General features: G+C 39.9%; 1 protein-coding gene across 5 annotated transcripts in view; it reads left to right on the forward strand.

Annotated features, from left to right (window-relative positions):
- Positions 1–16025, forward strand: part of FREM1 (FRAS1 related extracellular matrix 1) — a 182034-nt gene that overhangs the window by 60517 nt on the left and 105492 nt on the right. For all 5 annotated transcript variants that reach the window (XM_044939844.2, XM_044939843.2, XM_044939842.2 and 2 more), the window contains exons 9-10: positions 2632–2976; positions 9563–9705. In XM_044939844.2, coding sequence (XP_044795779.2) covers positions 2632–2976; positions 9563–9705 — 488 coding nt within the window. The remainder of the gene's footprint in view (positions 1–2631; positions 2977–9562; positions 9706–16025) is intronic.

A 16025-nucleotide genomic window follows, 5' to 3' on the forward strand; every position in this document is an offset into this window, starting at 1 on the left:
AAGAAACACAAGCTGGAATCAAGATTGATGGGAGAAATATCAATAACCTCAGATATGCAGGTGACAATACCCTTATGGCAGAAAGTGAAGAGGAACTGAAAAACCTCTTGAAGAAAGTGAAAGTGGAGAGTGAAAAAGTTGGATTAAAGCGCAACATTCAGAAAACGAAGATCATGGCGTCCAGTCCCATCACTTCATGGGAAATAGATGGGGAAACAGTGGAAACAGTGTCAGACTTAATTTTTTTCGGCTCCAAAATCACTGCAGATGGTGACTGCAGCCATGAAATGAAAAGACGCTTACTCCTTGGAAGGAAAGTTATGTCCAAACTAGATAACATATTCAAAAGCAGAGACATTACTTTGCCAACAAAGGTCCGTCTAGTCAAGGCTATGGTTTTTCCTGTGGTCATGTATGGATGTGAGAGTTGGACTGTGAAGAAAGCTGAGCACCGAAGAAATGATGCTTTTGAACTATGGTGTTGGAGAAGACTCCTGAGAGTCCCTTGGACTGCAAGGAGATCCAACCAGTCCATTCTGAAGGAGATCAGCCCCGGGATTTCTTTGGAAGGAATGATGCTAAAGCTGAAACTCCAGTACTTTGGCCACCTCATGCAAAGAGTTGACTCATTGGAAAAGAGTCTGATGCTGGGAGGGATTGGGGGCAGGAGGAGAAGGGGACGACAGAGGATGAGCTGGCTGGATGGCATCACTGACTAGATAGATGTGAGTCTGAGTGAACTCTGGGAGTTGGTGATGGACAGGGAGGCCTGGCGTGCTGCGATTCATGGGGTCGCAAAGAGTCGGACACAACTGAGCGACTGAACTGAACTGAACTGAAAGACAAAATATGTCCTTTTCAATTCTCTGGTGCAGACAAATGCAGTGAGAAACAGAAAAACATGTTGTTAATACTTTAGTAGTAATTATGCTCTTATTTTATTAGTAGCAGCTACCTTAGTTTAAAAGAAATGGTTTTATAATTATAAGGGTGGTAGTTAACAAAGTAATGGCCCTAATAAAAATATCCATAGTTAATAATAATATAGTCTATTCCTTGTAATGAGCTCAGAGGAATTGTTATCGTCTTAGTTTACCTATATGTAAAGCAGAAAGAGAACTCTTGTTTATCACTATATGTGATTAGGAATTCTGAAAAAAATGAAATAGAAATAAAAATGATAAATTCTTTTGCCTAATCCTAGGACAATGGGATCTTAACTCAAGCTGGATGTATAAATTAGGATGGGTATTCAGTTGCATGTAAGAAAACTCCAACTACAGCAACTTTAACCTCAAGAGTTACTTTCTTCTCGTGACAAGTTACATAGAGGTGGATATTCTGTATTTATGATGCCAGCAGCTCTTTTCTGCCCTGTCAGTGGTCACAGAATGATACCTACACATCTAGGTTTCTAATGAGCATGAGGGGAAGGAACAAAGAAAAAGAAGAATAAAAAAAAGCTATGCCATCCAAGCTTGCTCTGTTTAACAACTTTTCCCAGGAGCCTGAAGAAATGAAGTCTAATTACATCTCTTACCTAGTTACATACTATCCCCTAGGTGCAACAGAGTCTGAGAACCTGAGTATTTTTAAATGGTTATGTCGCCATTCCAAATAAGACTAGGATTCTGGTACTGAGAAGGAGGAGAAAGTGGCTGATGGGCAAGTAACCCGTAATGTTCACTATACTCATGTTTAATCTACAAAACCATCTGGAGTGGGAAAAGCTATGGGCCATCTGCAGAAACAATTGAAATATTAGTAGTTTGTGCAGAGTGAAGCAATGTTTATCAATACTATAGAAATGAAGCGGAGAGTCATACCCCATAATGATATTCTGGCTCAGAGGAGGCAGAAAATAGTACAAACATTTATTAAGCATTTACTTTGTGCCCAATTGTGCAAAGCATTCTACATACTTTATCGCACATCCACTTTATGAAGCAAGGTACTCTTATTCTTACTTTGCAAATGAGAACCTGAGACTAAGAGAAATTGACTTGTCTGAGGTCTAGAAAGTGGCCGAGCTGGCATGTGAACTCAAGCCGTTTGCCACCACAGCTCAAGCTCTTGGTCATTAAGCCAGTGATTCACAAACATTAGCACACATTAGACTCCTGGAGGGCTTGATAAAACGTGAATTGCTGAGTTCCAGTAGCAGAATTTCTGATTCAGGAGGTCTGGGGTAGGGCCTGAGAACTTGCATTTATAATGACTTCCCAAATGGTGCTGATGTTGCTAGTTTGAAGCCACTACTCTAAGAAGTGCTGTCGGCTGATAACAATGAATTGAAGAACAATTAATACTTATTGTAGATACACAATGTTTGAGCTCTCATTCTTAAGGGGGAATGTTAGGTAGGTATTATTATCTCTGTTTTATATATGGGTCTCAAATAAATTAAAACCTTGCCTAAGCCCACCCTGCTAATAAGTGTTACAACTAGCTAGTATTCAAAACTGGGTCTTTGGAGCCCCAGAGCCCACTAAGCAATCTATGGTTTTTCCAGGTGAGGAAAGTATTGGCTGCCCTACTTTCCATTTCACACCCGCTCCTGTAGTGCTGCTTTTACTAACCTGCTGCCTCCATATCTTTCTCATTCTGCCTCATCTCTGTTCTTTTCATCAGGGGGGAAGGGGTTTCTCTTCACCGTGGCTGACCTTCAGGCTGGAGTCGTTCGATATCATCATGATGATAGTGACTCCAGCAAAGACTTTGTGGTCTTCAGGATATTTGACGGCCGGCACAGCGTCCAGCACAAGTTTCCCATCAACATCTTGCCCAAAGATGACAGTCCGCCATTCCTCATAACAAATGTTGTGATTGAACTGGAGGAGGGGCAGACCATACTAATCCAGGGTTCCATGCTGAGAGCTTCAGACATGGACTCCAGTGATGACTACATCTTCTTTAATATCACGAAACCCCCACAAGCTGGAGAGATCATGAAGAAACCAGCACCAGGACTGATAGGTGAGTGCTGGGCAGTTAAAATCATTTGTGTCAGAATTTGTGCTAAGAGAGACATCAAGTTTATGGGGTAAGACTCTATTATTATTATTATTCCCATTTCACAGATGGGAAAACTGAGACTTAGGTTAAGTTGATCTATCCATCTGGAATCTAGAAAGTTCCAGAACTGGGCCTCAAGGTAACCATTACACTATGAAATATTAAGTCTGAAATGCAAGGTGATAGGACAAATAAGGTTGAAGAGATATTTTGACCTAGTCTAGATTATTCATAAAAACTTTCATGAATAACTTTTATTTACATTTTGTTAGAATAATTTCACAACTACTTTTTGAAGTAGATAGGTAAGGAGCGTGACAAAATAGGCGTCAAGCAGTTTTGCCTAAGACTATTTGTCTTTTAAGCATATTCGATTTTATTTTTAATAGATTATTTAAAAATTGAGGTATAGTTGATGCACAATATTATATAAGTTTTAGGTGTACAGCATAGTGATCCATAATTTTTGAATGTTATACTCCATTTATTGTTATTATAAAATATGGTTCTATTCCCTGTGTCATATAATGTATTTTGAAGCTGATTTATTTTATGCATAGTAGTTGACATAGCAGTTAGTCCCTCTTAATCCTATACCCCTATATTGCCCCTCTCCCTTCACTCTCTGCACAGGTAGTCACTCATTTGTTCTCTATATCTGTGGGTCTGTTTCTTTTTTTTGTTACATTCACTAGTTTGTTTTACTTTTTAGATTCCACATGTAAGTGATATCATATAGTATTTATCTTTCTCTGGTTGACATTTCATTTATCATACCTTTCAAGTTCATCTATGTTGTTTTAAGTGGCATAATTTCATTCTTTTGAGTAGCTGACTAGTATTCCATTATGTGTGTTTGTGTCTGTGAATGGCACATCTTCTTTGCCCATTCATTTATTAATGTCCACTTGGGTTGCTTCCATATCGAGGCAATTGTAAATAGTGCTGCAATATACATTGGAGTGCACATATCTTTTCAAATTAGTGTTTTCATTTTTTTCAAATGTATATCTAGGAGTGGAGTTGCTGGGATATATGGTAAATTCTATGTCTAGTTTTTTAAGAAACTTTCATACTGCTTACCACAGTAGCTATATCAATTTACATCCCACCAATGATGTACAAGATTTCCTTTTCTCGGCATTCTTGCCAGCATTTGTTATTTGTGTTAGCCATTTCTTACTTGTGATGGCCATTCTGACAGGTGTGAAATGATATCTCATTTGCATTTCTTTGATGATTAGTGGTATTGAGCATCTTTTCATATGCTTGTTGGCAATCTGTAAGTCTTCTGTGGGAAAATGTCTATTCCAGTCTTCTGCCATTTTTAATTGGGTTTTTGTTACTTTGCAGTTGAGTTATATGAGCTGTTTGTGTATTTTGGATTTTAATCCCTTATTTGTCATATTATTTGCAAATATTTTCTCCCATTCAGGAGATTGTTTTTTTGTTGTGGTGATAGTTTCTTTCACTGCACTTTTAAGTTGAACTAGGTCCCATTTGTTTATTTTTGCTCTAAAGCAGAGCAAAAGATCTGGAGATTTAGAGATTTGGAGACAGATCCAAAAAAAAAACCTCAGTATAGTTTATGTCAAAGAGTGTTCTACCTTAGTTTTCTTCCAGGGATTTTATGGTTTCAGGTCTTACATTTAGGTCTATAGTCCATTTTGAGCTTATTTTTGTCTATGGTATTAATTCAAAGCACAGTTGTGTCCAACTTTTTGTGACCCCATGAACTGTAGCCCACCAGATTCCTCTGTCCATAGGATTTTCCAGGCAAGAATTCTCTAGGGGATCTTCCTGACCCAGGGATCAAACCTGGTTCTTCTGCACTGCAGGAAGACTCTTTACTATCTGAGCCACCAGGAAAGCCATATGGTGTTAGAGAATGGTCTAATTTCATTGTTTTACACGTAACTGTCCAGTTTTCCCAGCACCACTTATTGAAGAGACTGTCTTTTCTCCATTGTATAGTGCTGCCTCCTTTGTTGTAGATTGAATATAAGTGCGTGGGTTTATCTCTGGGTTCTCTATTTTGTTCCATTGATCTGTGTGTCTGCTGTGTGCCAGTATCATACTGTTTTGATTACTGTAGCTTTGTAGTACAGTCTGAAGTCACTGTGTGTTTCCTCCAGCTCTGTTCTTCTTTCTCAAGATTGCTTTGACAATCTGGAGTTTGGTGTTTCCATACAAATTATACAATTATTTGTTCTAGTTATGTGAAAAATGCCCTTGATATATTGATAGGGATTACATTGAATCTGTGGATTGCCTTGAGTAATATGGTCACTTTAACAATTTTAATTCTTCCAGTACATGAACAAGGTATATCTTTTCCTCTGTTTGTGTTGTCTTCAATTTCTTTCATCAGTGTCTTAATTTCAGATACATTTTAATAACCCTGTACTCTTCTCTCCTCACTACTTTTGATGTCATGGTGGTGGTGGTTTAGTTGCTAAGTTGTGTCCAGCCCTTGCAACCCCATGGACTCTTCTGTCCATAGGATTTCCAAGGCAAGAATAATGGAGTGGGTTTCCATTTCCTTCTTCAGAGGATTTTCTGACCCAGGGATTGGACCTGTGTCTCCTGTGTTGGCAGGCAGATTCTTTACTGCTAAGCCACCAGGGAAACCCTTTTGATGCCATATATTACATCTAATTGTTTTATGACTCCCTTAACTGCTTATTGTGGATATAGATGATTTTACCACTTTTGTTTTTTAATCTTCCTCATATCTTTGTGTGTGAATGACTTATTAACTTTGTTCTCCATCAAATCTGGACAAGAGTCTTACTGGGTAGAATATTCTTGGTTGTAGGTTTTTCTTTTTCATCACTTTAAATATATTGTGCCACTCTCTTTTTGCCTGCAGAATTTTTGTTGAAATTCACCTGATAGCTTTCTGTGGGGTTCCTTTATAAATTATTTGTTGCTTTTCCCTTGCTGCTTTTAATATTGTCTTTATATTTAATTTTGCCATTATAATTATAATGTGTCTTGGTGTGTTCCTCTTTGAGTGAATCCTGTATAGGACTCCCTGTACTCTCTAAACTTAGACAGCTGTTTTCTTTACCAGGTTAGGGAAGTTTTTGACTTATGTCTTCAAATATGTTGATAGGTTCTCTCTCTCTTCTCTTTCTGCAACTCCTATAATGAGAATATTAGGGTGGTTGATGTTGTCCCAGAGGTCTCTCAAACTGTCCTCATTTCTTTTCATTCTTTTTTCTTTTGTCTACTTAGCATCAGTGATTTCTACTACTCTGTCTTCCAGCATGCTGATCAGTTCCTCTGTATCATTTAGTCTACTCTTGATTCCTTCTAGGTTATTTTTCACTTCAGTTATTGTATTCTTCATCTCTGTCTGGTTGTCCTTCATGTTTTTTAACTTTTCATTAAAAAAAAAATTTCTCACTCTGTGCATCCATTTTTCTCTTGGGTTATTTGATCATCTTTATAATCACTACCTTGAACTCTTTCTCAGGTAGATTGCCTATCTCTACTTTGGTTAGTTATTCTTATGGGGTTTTATCTCATTTGTTTGAAACACGTTCCTTTGTTGCGTCCTTTTACCTAGATTGCTGTCTTTATTTTTATGTGTCTGGTAGGTTAGTTATGCTTTCTGACCTTGGAGAAGCAGCCCTTTGTAGGAGACATCATATGTGTCCTAGCAACACATCCCCCTCTCATCACCCGAGTGCTATGCTCTAGGGGATGTGTGTGTCTTCCTACTGTGCTGGGCTGACTACGTAGGCAGTCTAATATGCTTGGTTTATTCCCTGTCCAGCTGGCTGCCAGGCCCTGCGTTGTGTGGCGGTTGCTGGCTGCTGGCTGGTGGGACCGGGTCACAAGGTGGCATTAGTGCTGGCTTATTGTTGGGTTGGGTCAAGATCCAGGAGACTCTGGGGCCGTTACCACCCAGTGGTGGGTAGAACCAGGTCCTAGGGCTAGTGTGGCCCACTGGCAGGCAGAGTGAGATACTCGAGTCTAGTTACAGGACCTAGGGGTCCTAGAGCTGGTTTTGCATCACTGGTGCACGGGACTACTTCCTGACACTGTTGAATGCAGGGTCTGGAGAGTCCTGAAGCTTGTGCTGGTTTGCTAGTGGACAGGACCATGGTCCAGTTGGCCAGGATGTGTTTGCAGGCTGCATATCTGTGGTTTTATGCAGTTATTACCTGTCTACTGGTGGATACAACTAGTTCAGAGGCTAGAGTAGGCTCCCTGGAGAGTGGGTCTGGGGTCCAGGCTATTCTGGAGTTGGTGTTTACCTGGAGATGGCTGGTACTGGGTCCTGCACTCTCTGGTGGGCAGAGCTGTGTCCAGAGGCAACTGTTGGCTCAGGAGGTCTTAAGACAGCCTGGGTGAGGTTGTGTCCCTACCCAGTTAGTTGCTTAGCCTGAGGCATCCCAGCACTGGCGCCCCCAGGCCTGTGGGCTGGATTGGGGCTTGGTTTTAGCCCTAATAAGCTAGAGGGAGGATTCTACAATGCTGCTTGCTAGAGCCAGTGTCTGTGTGGTAGAACAGGTTCCCAAAAATGACTGCTGCCAGTATCTGTGTCCCCAGAGTGAACTGTGGTTACCTCCTGTCTCTCCAGAAGGTTCTCCTAGACAAGCAAGTGGTTCTGACCCAGTTCAGTCCACTTCAGTTCAGTCCAGTCCAGTTCAGTTCAGTCCAGCATAGTCAAGTTCAGTCCCGTTCAGTTCAGTTCAATCCAGTTCAGTTCAGTTCAATCTCTCAGTCGTGTCCAACTCTTTGTGACCCCATGGACTGTAGCACGCCAGGGTTCCCTATCTATCACCAACTCCCAGAGCTTGCTCAAACTCATTCATCAAGCCAGTGATGCCATCCACCAATCTCATTCTCTGCCATCCTCTTCTTCTGCCTTCAGTCTTTCCCAGGATCAGGGTCTTTTTCATTGAGTTGGCTCTTTGCATCACATGGCCAAAGTACTGGAGTTTCAGCTTCAACATCAGTCCTTCCAGTGAATATTCAGGACTGATTTCCTTTAGGATGGAGTGGTTTCATCTCCTTGCAGTCCAAGGGACTCTCAAGAGTCTTCTCCAACACCACAGTTCAAAAGCATCAGTTCTTTAGCACTCAGCTTTCTCCATGGTCCAACTCTCACATCCATACATGACTATTGGAAAAACCATAGCTTTGACTAGATGGACCTTTGTCAGCAAAGTCATGTCTCTGCTTTTTAATATGCTGTCTAGATTTTTCATAGCTTTTCTTCCAAGGAGCAAGTGTCTTTTAATTTCTGACCTAGACTTCTGTCAAATTACTGTTTCTTCCCTGTGTCCTGAGGCATGTGAGATTCTTGGTGTTCCTTTTAAGAGTGACATCTGTATTTCCTCCATGTCCCAGTTGGTGCAATGGTAAAGAATCTGCCTGCCAATGCAGGAGATGTAGGAGACACACGGATCATGGGTCAGGAAGATCCCCTGGAAGACGAAACGGCAACACCCTCCAGTAGTTTTACCTGGAGAATCCCATGGACAGAGGAACCTGGCAGGCTACACAGTCCAGGGGTTTACAAAGAGTCAGTCATGACTGAGCACACGTGCACACACTCTATTTCTCCCAGTTGTCTGGGACTATCAAAAATAACCCTATAGGTCCTCAAAGTTAAATGCCGTGGAAACTCATCTTCCCAAGTGCAAGATCCCTGGGCTTAGACTTGGAGCTCTTAGTCCTTTGAGAGAAACTCTGTACTTGTAATTATTCTCCTGTATGTGTATTGCCCACCCTGGGGTATGAAACTTGACCATATTGTGACTTTACTCCTTCTACCAACCTTATTGTGGTTTCTTCTTTATAACTTTAATTGTAGAAGATCTCCTCTGTTTATGTTCTGGACTTTTTCACTGACGGGTGTTCTGATTTTGGTATGCCCATGAGAGGAAGTGAGCTCAGGGTCTTTCTCTCCTCTGCCATCTTGGCTGACTTTAAGACTGTTTCTTGAAAATATTTTTCTGATGCTAATTTTTCTATATACTAAGGCAGAAGTAGTAACTTTAATTTTTATGCTTTATTATTTATAAGCTTTGATTTTTGTTGTTCAGTCACTAAGTTGTGTCTGACTCTTTGAGACTGACCCCATGAACTGCAGCACGTCAGGCTTCCCTTCTTTCACTATCTCCCAGAATTCGCTCAAACTAATGTCCATTGAGTCAGTGATGCCATCTAATCATCTAAGCTGTCACCTCCTTCTCCTCCTGCTTTGATAAGAGCATTTAATAATGATTCCTCAAACAAACTACTATACACAAAATTGATAAGCAATAAGGATTTACTGTATAGCACAGGGAACTATATTCAGTATCTTCTAATAATCTATAATAGAAAAGAATCTGGAAAAAAAATGAATTACTTTGCTATATACCTGAAGCTAACACAATATTGTAAATCAGCTATACTTAAAAAATATTCCTTGGGTACGTGCAACATACTAGGCAGAAAAAACTTGTAGATAAATCCAAAATTATTTTACCCCAACACCTGGCAGATGGTTACAAAGGTATGTGGTATTTTGTGGACTCCATAGGCTATCCAGTCCCTGGCTTCATTCAGAGGGATCTATTCAATGGCATCATTTACTATCGTCACTTTGGTGGAGAAATCTTTGAAGATTCATTTGAATTTGTCCTGTGGGACAGCCACGAACCTCCAAATCTCTCAGTGCCACAGGTAAGAGTCCATCTCTGGACACTTTCTCAAAATCTTGTCCACAGATATCACTTCTGGAAGATATTATTAGGAACTCTGTGAAAACAGATTCCAAAGTTTGAGGAGCAATGGAAGAAGCAAAATTAAGTCAATTTCCTTGCAACATAACTACTTTTTAATATTTACTTTCCCCCGAACTTACGTGAACAGCTTATGTTCACATTGTTCAAACTTATGAGAAAGTGAAAGTCACTCAGTCATGTCCTACTCTTTGCAACCCCATGGACTATACAGTCCATGGAATTCTTCAGGCCAGAATACTGGAGTGGGTAGCTGTTCTCTTCTCCATGGGATCTTCCCAACCCAGGCATCAAACCCATTTCTCCCTCATTACAGGTGGATTCTTTACCAGCTGAGCCACAGGGAAGCCCAAAAATACTGAAGTGGATTATGTAAATTTCCATGTACGCTGTGTTTCCAAAGTTAATTAACTAGGGGACCCTTTTATGAAGAGTATCTTTTTTTTTAATTTTTTAATATAAATTTATTTATTTCAATTGGAGGCTAATTACTTTACAATATTGTATTGGTTTTGCCATACATTGACATGAATCCGCCATGGGTGTACACATATTCCCCATCCTGAACCCCCCTCCCATATGAAGAGTATGTTATGAGATTTGCTTGCTTCATAACACTCAAAAAAAAAAAAAAAGAAAAGAAAAGAAAAACCACTGCTTTATTTTATGTGTAGTGGTTAAAATATAAGCTCTGTAGTTAGACTGTCTTTTTCTCCTGTTCTTGGCATTAACTGACCTGTGCCTCAGTTTCCTTATCTGTAAAACAGATAAAACAACTTACTTATGATGTAATACATATGAGTATGGCAAACCTTCTGGCACCTAGTAAGTACTCAATGAATATATTTGCTTTTATTTATTGTTGCTTTTGAAGTACTAAGAGTTTTATTAACACTCAAGGATTTTATTTAAATATACAGAATAAAAAAGTAGGCTTAAGGAGCCATCATCCTACAGAAATTACAGAAAAAAAAGGGTCTGGACAGCTATAAAGGGGTAGATTTCTTGTGAGGAGAGGGCAGTTGGTGGTAGGGATGGACAAATGTCTTATGAAAAAAAGTGACACACACGATATACAGTTCTTTTTGCAGACATTTTATACCTCTTATTTTAGAAGTTAGCATATGTAGGGGTGTAAGCAAATTTTGAACCTGATCCCTATTGGTTATATAATATCATCTCATACTGTCACCGTCATTGACATTAGCCAATACGTAGATGGTTGCGTTATTTATCTGTCTGCCAGGATAAAGGTAACAAAAGGGGATGATCAGGAGGAATGATATGGATGGCTCAGAAACTGAAGGAGGTAGATGCTTCTTGATAAAAGAAGTAATGGAAAAATGAATGAGGAAATTCTCAATTCATCTGCTTATTGACTAAAGAAAAAAATTCCTTTTCATAGAACAGACTCCTCTTTTCATCAATGTATATAACTGTGCCACTTATTGATTCCTTTTTTCTTGAAATCTTAGTTGATCTGATAGTCCAAAATGAAAACTATTAGTAGGATTTATTTCTGCATCTTCTGTTGTATCCATTCAACTGTGCTATGTTTCTGACTAGAGTACCATATCACTTTTAGCAAACTATAGGCCTTTTTGAAAATAGGAAATTCAGGACTACTTTTTACTTTTTGGCTATTGTATATTTTATAGATCATATTTTTCATACTCACAAATATAGATGTCAGTTTTCTCTAGTCAAGACCACAGTCATGAAAATTGTACTGAAATAAAATTATTTGTAAATCTTGACAAATGAGTCAGATTAAATTATATAGATCCAGTCATGTTTATTCCCCATTATGGTTGTGCTTATAAGAAAATCATATCATATTTTTCTCTGCTTTTATTTATCTTCTTAATCTATGTTGAATGGGGAGGGAGAAAAGAAAGAAGGGAAGAGTTGGAAAAAGAGAGAAAGAAAAAGAGGGCATGAGGAGGGAGGGAGGGAGAAAGAGAGAAATGGGGAGAAAAAGAATTTTGCTGTTTTCATGTACCACCTACTTTCTGACTCCTAAATATCCTCCAGCTTAGACTTGTGTACCTACATCTCTACCTGACATCTCTACATTTATTTTAAACTCAACATGTTCACAAGACCTTTAGCCTATTTCACTAAAGCTGTGCAAAGCCACTGTAACTGGAATTTCTGTAGTCACCCCTACACTCTTTCTGTTGAGTTATCTGTATAACTAATCAGTCAGTTAGTATTACTAAATTTACTTGAGAAATTTCTCTCATCTATCTCTACTTGTATTGATGTGAGAATTGGACTGTGAAGAAAGCTGAGCACTGAAGAATTGATGCTTTTGAACTGTGGTGTTGGAGAAGACTCTTAAGAGTCCCTTGGACTGCAAGGAGATCCAACCAGTCCATCCTAAAGGAGATTAGTCCTGGGTGTTCATTGGAAGGACTGATGCTGAAGTTTAAACTCCAGTACTTTGACTACCTCATGCAAAGAGTTGACTCATTGGAAAAGATTCTGATGCTGGGAGGGATTGGGGGCAGGAGGAGAAGGGGATGACAGAGGATGAGATGGCTGGATGGCATCACTGACTCAATGGACATGAGTTTGAGTGAACTCCGGGAGTTGGTGATGGACAGGGAGGCCTGGTGTGCTGCGATTCATGGGGTCGCAAAGAATCGGACATGACTGAGTGACTGAACTGAATCAAACTGAATGATCTCTACTTACCCCACCCCACTGTCATTGCTTTTGTTTCAACCTTCATCTTTTTTGAACTAGAATTCAAAATTATTCTCTGAATCTCTCACATGGTCTCTTAAGAATAGAAGCAATTAACCACATCCTTTGAGGAAAATTATTTGAGGACAAATAAAATTCATTGATGGATTTCCCTGGTAGCTGGTAGTAAAGAATCTGCCTGCCAATGCAGGAGACATGGGTTTGATCCCTGGGTCAGGAAGATCCCCTGGAGAAGGAAATGATAACCCACCCCAGTGTTCTTGTTTGGGAAATCCCATGGACAGAGGAGTCTAGTGGGCTGCAGTCCATGGGGTCACAAAGAGTGGAACACAGCTAAGTGACTAAACAGCAAAAACAAATTCATTGATACAGAAGCAATATGCTGAGTAGGATTCATCTAGTTGTTTGTTTGTTTTCCCCAACTCTCCCTCTTCTGGTCTTTAGCAGTTTTAGCTTCTCTAGATATGGACCAGCTCTCAGCTATAACATCATCTGCTCCAGGAATCCTTCTCTGATCCTCTTATTCCCATTTCCCCAGGTTTGGCTATCTGGTCCTTTTATATGATCTGATACCAAGTTACTATAACGTGAGGCCATTACTTATTTTATTGGATCAATGGTGAGCTCATTAATGACAGGGATCCTGATATATTTATCTCTGTGTCTTCAGATCTTGGTACCTGCCTCAGAGTAGAACCCCAAGAACTGTATGTTGGTTCTTCAACTTGTAATGAAACTGGGAGGAAATAAGAAGACCCAACCATTTGGCAGGGACTGGGGAAGAAGTGAGATAGGGAGGTAATAAGTGTAAAGCTTTAGTCTTCAACGTTTTCAGGAATTAGTGTGGTGTATAAAAACAAAACAATTATTTTGTATATGTGTGTGCCAGTAAGAGTTTCTATGTTATAATTATATCATCACTGAAACTCTGATTCCTAAGGAATGCAAATGATTACCTGGTCTGTTTGATGATTGCATCTTCAATTTGTACAAGTATCTAGTCATGTCCAATAGATAAAAATGTATTTAAAATATTCAACAAAATGTAACTTTCAGCTGTTCAACTATAAACCAGATGAAATGGTTACTTGATTGGAACTTTTGTGATCAGAAGGTTCCTGGGTCATTGAAGATTAAACTCAAGCCCTGGATTTTTTTAGCCATACTGTTAGAATACTTCCTTTCAAAGGGGCAGGGACCAAAGATTTTCTTTTTTATTTATTTATTTATTTATTTTTAATTTTTAAACTTTACAATATTGTATTGGTTTTGCCATATATCAACATGAATCTGCCACAGGTATACACGTGTTCCCCATCCTGAACCATCCTCCCTCCTCCCTCCTTGTACCATCCCTCTGGGTCGTCCCAGCGCACCAGCCCCAAGCATCCAGTGTCATGCATTGAACCTGGACTGGTGACTCGTTTCTTATATGATATTATACATGTAAGTTTCTGGTCAAAGCAGGGAGGAAGTTGCATAAGTGGAGATGCCCCTTACCTCCTCTCATCCTTCCCATCTGGATAGTCCTACTGAGCAATCTACCTACCCATCAACAAAGTGTTAGCCAGGAGCCCCTCTCTCTTTCCATCTTGGTTATAATGACTGTTGCCAAATAAAGCCTCACTTACTCAATTTGCTTTTGAAAAATATTTTCTTAGAATATTAAGTGTAGAGTTGCTTGTATCAGTACCTAAAATACTCATCAGCAGAAGACTGGTTTAAAAGACTATGGTATATCTATACAATGAAATACTATCAAACCAACCAACCAACCAAAAAAAAGAGCAAATCCATAGGAGATATTATGTATCTTAATTGTGGTGGTGTCTTCATAGGTATATGTGATTGTCAAAACTCATCAGATTATAGACTTAAATTGAATGCAGTTCATTGTATGTGGAGTAGTCCTCAATAAAGCAGACCATAAAAAAAATATTTTCTTCTTTATTCTTCTCAGTAGAGAGCTTTATAAAGCTTACACTTGAGGTCTTAGTCTAGGAGAGCATAATGTTAGCAGTAAAATAGAGAGCCAAACATAAGAATAGAAGAAAGAGAACTAAGAAACTGAAAGAAAGGAAGCAGATGCCACAAAGGCCTGTGTGTGAAGTGGGAGGAAGGAAATGTAATGTGACCAGTGGAGAGAACAGGCAGCTGGGATGGGCATTTATCAGAAGTCAGACTGGAGAGTGGAGTGCACAAAACTAGCATTGGATATAACCCCAGTGCCAGAATTTATTTGGTATAATTGTTCTGCTGTTGTGGGTCGTCTGCTCGGTGGCTCTATGGTGGGGTTAATGGTGGCCTCCTCCAAGAGGGCTTATGCCACATGCTCTGAGGCCCAGGTCTGCTGGAATCAAGATTGCTGGGAGGAGTATAAATAACCTTAGATACGCAGATGACACCACCCTTATGGCAGAAAACGAAGAATTAAAGAGCTGCTTGACGAAAGTGAAAAAGGAGAGTGAAAAAGCTGGCTTAAAACTCAACCAAAAAACTAAGATCGTGGCATCTGGTCTCATCACTCCATGGCAAATAGATGGGGAAGCAATGGAAACAGAGACAGACTTTATTTTATGGGGCTCCAAAATCACTGCAGATGGTGACTGCAGCCATAACATTAGAAGATACTTTCTCCTTGGAAGAAGAGCTATGACCAACCTAGACAGCATATCAAAAAGCACAGACATTACTTTGCTGACAAAGGTCCATCTAGTCAAAGCTATGATTTTTCCAGTAGCTATGTATGGATGTGAGAGTTGGACTATAAAGTAAGCTGAGTGCCCAAGAATTGATGCTTTTGAACTGTGGTGTTGGAGAAGACCCTTGAGAGTCCCTTGGACAGCAAGGAGATCTAACCAGTCAATCCTAAAGGAAATCAGTCCTGAATATTCATTGGAAGGACTGATGTTGAAGCTGAAACTCCAATACCATGGCCTTTTGATGCGAAGAAATAACTCATTTCGAAAGACCCTGATGCTGGGAAAGATTGAAGGCAGGAGAAGAATGGGACGACAGAGGATGAGATGGTTGGATAGCATCACCGACACAATGGACATGAGTTTGAGCAAGCTCTGGGGATTGGTGATGTATAGTGAAGCTTGCTTGGCCTTCTATAGTCCATGGGGTCGCAAAGAGTCAGACACAACTGAGTGACTGAACTGAATTGTACTGAAGTAATAATTCCTCTCGGTGAAAAATAGCATTGAAAATCTCAAAGGATAGGCTTCCCAGGTGGTGCTAGTGTTAAAGAACTCTCCTGCCAATGCAGGAGACATAAGAGATGCAGATTTGATCACTGGGTCAGGAACATCCCCTGGAGGGGAGGGTGTGGTATCCTCCTCCAATATTCTTGCCTAAATAATCCCATGGACAGAGGAGCCTGGAGGGCTATAGTCCATAGGTTCGCAAGGAGTTGGACACACACAATCTCAAAGGAAGATGAAGAAGAAGGAATCAGATAGGAGTCAAACCTCAGAGCAGAGAAGGGATCAAAAATCCAGGTCCACAAGAAAGGTAGATATTGGCTGGTGGAGTGTCATATTGTGA

The sequence above is a fragment of the Bubalus bubalis genome, chromosome 3 (genome assembly GCF_019923935.1).
Source record: "Bubalus bubalis isolate 160015118507 breed Murrah chromosome 3, NDDB_SH_1, whole genome shotgun sequence".
NCBI classification, from domain to species: Eukaryota; Metazoa; Chordata; class Mammalia; order Artiodactyla; family Bovidae; genus Bubalus; species Bubalus bubalis.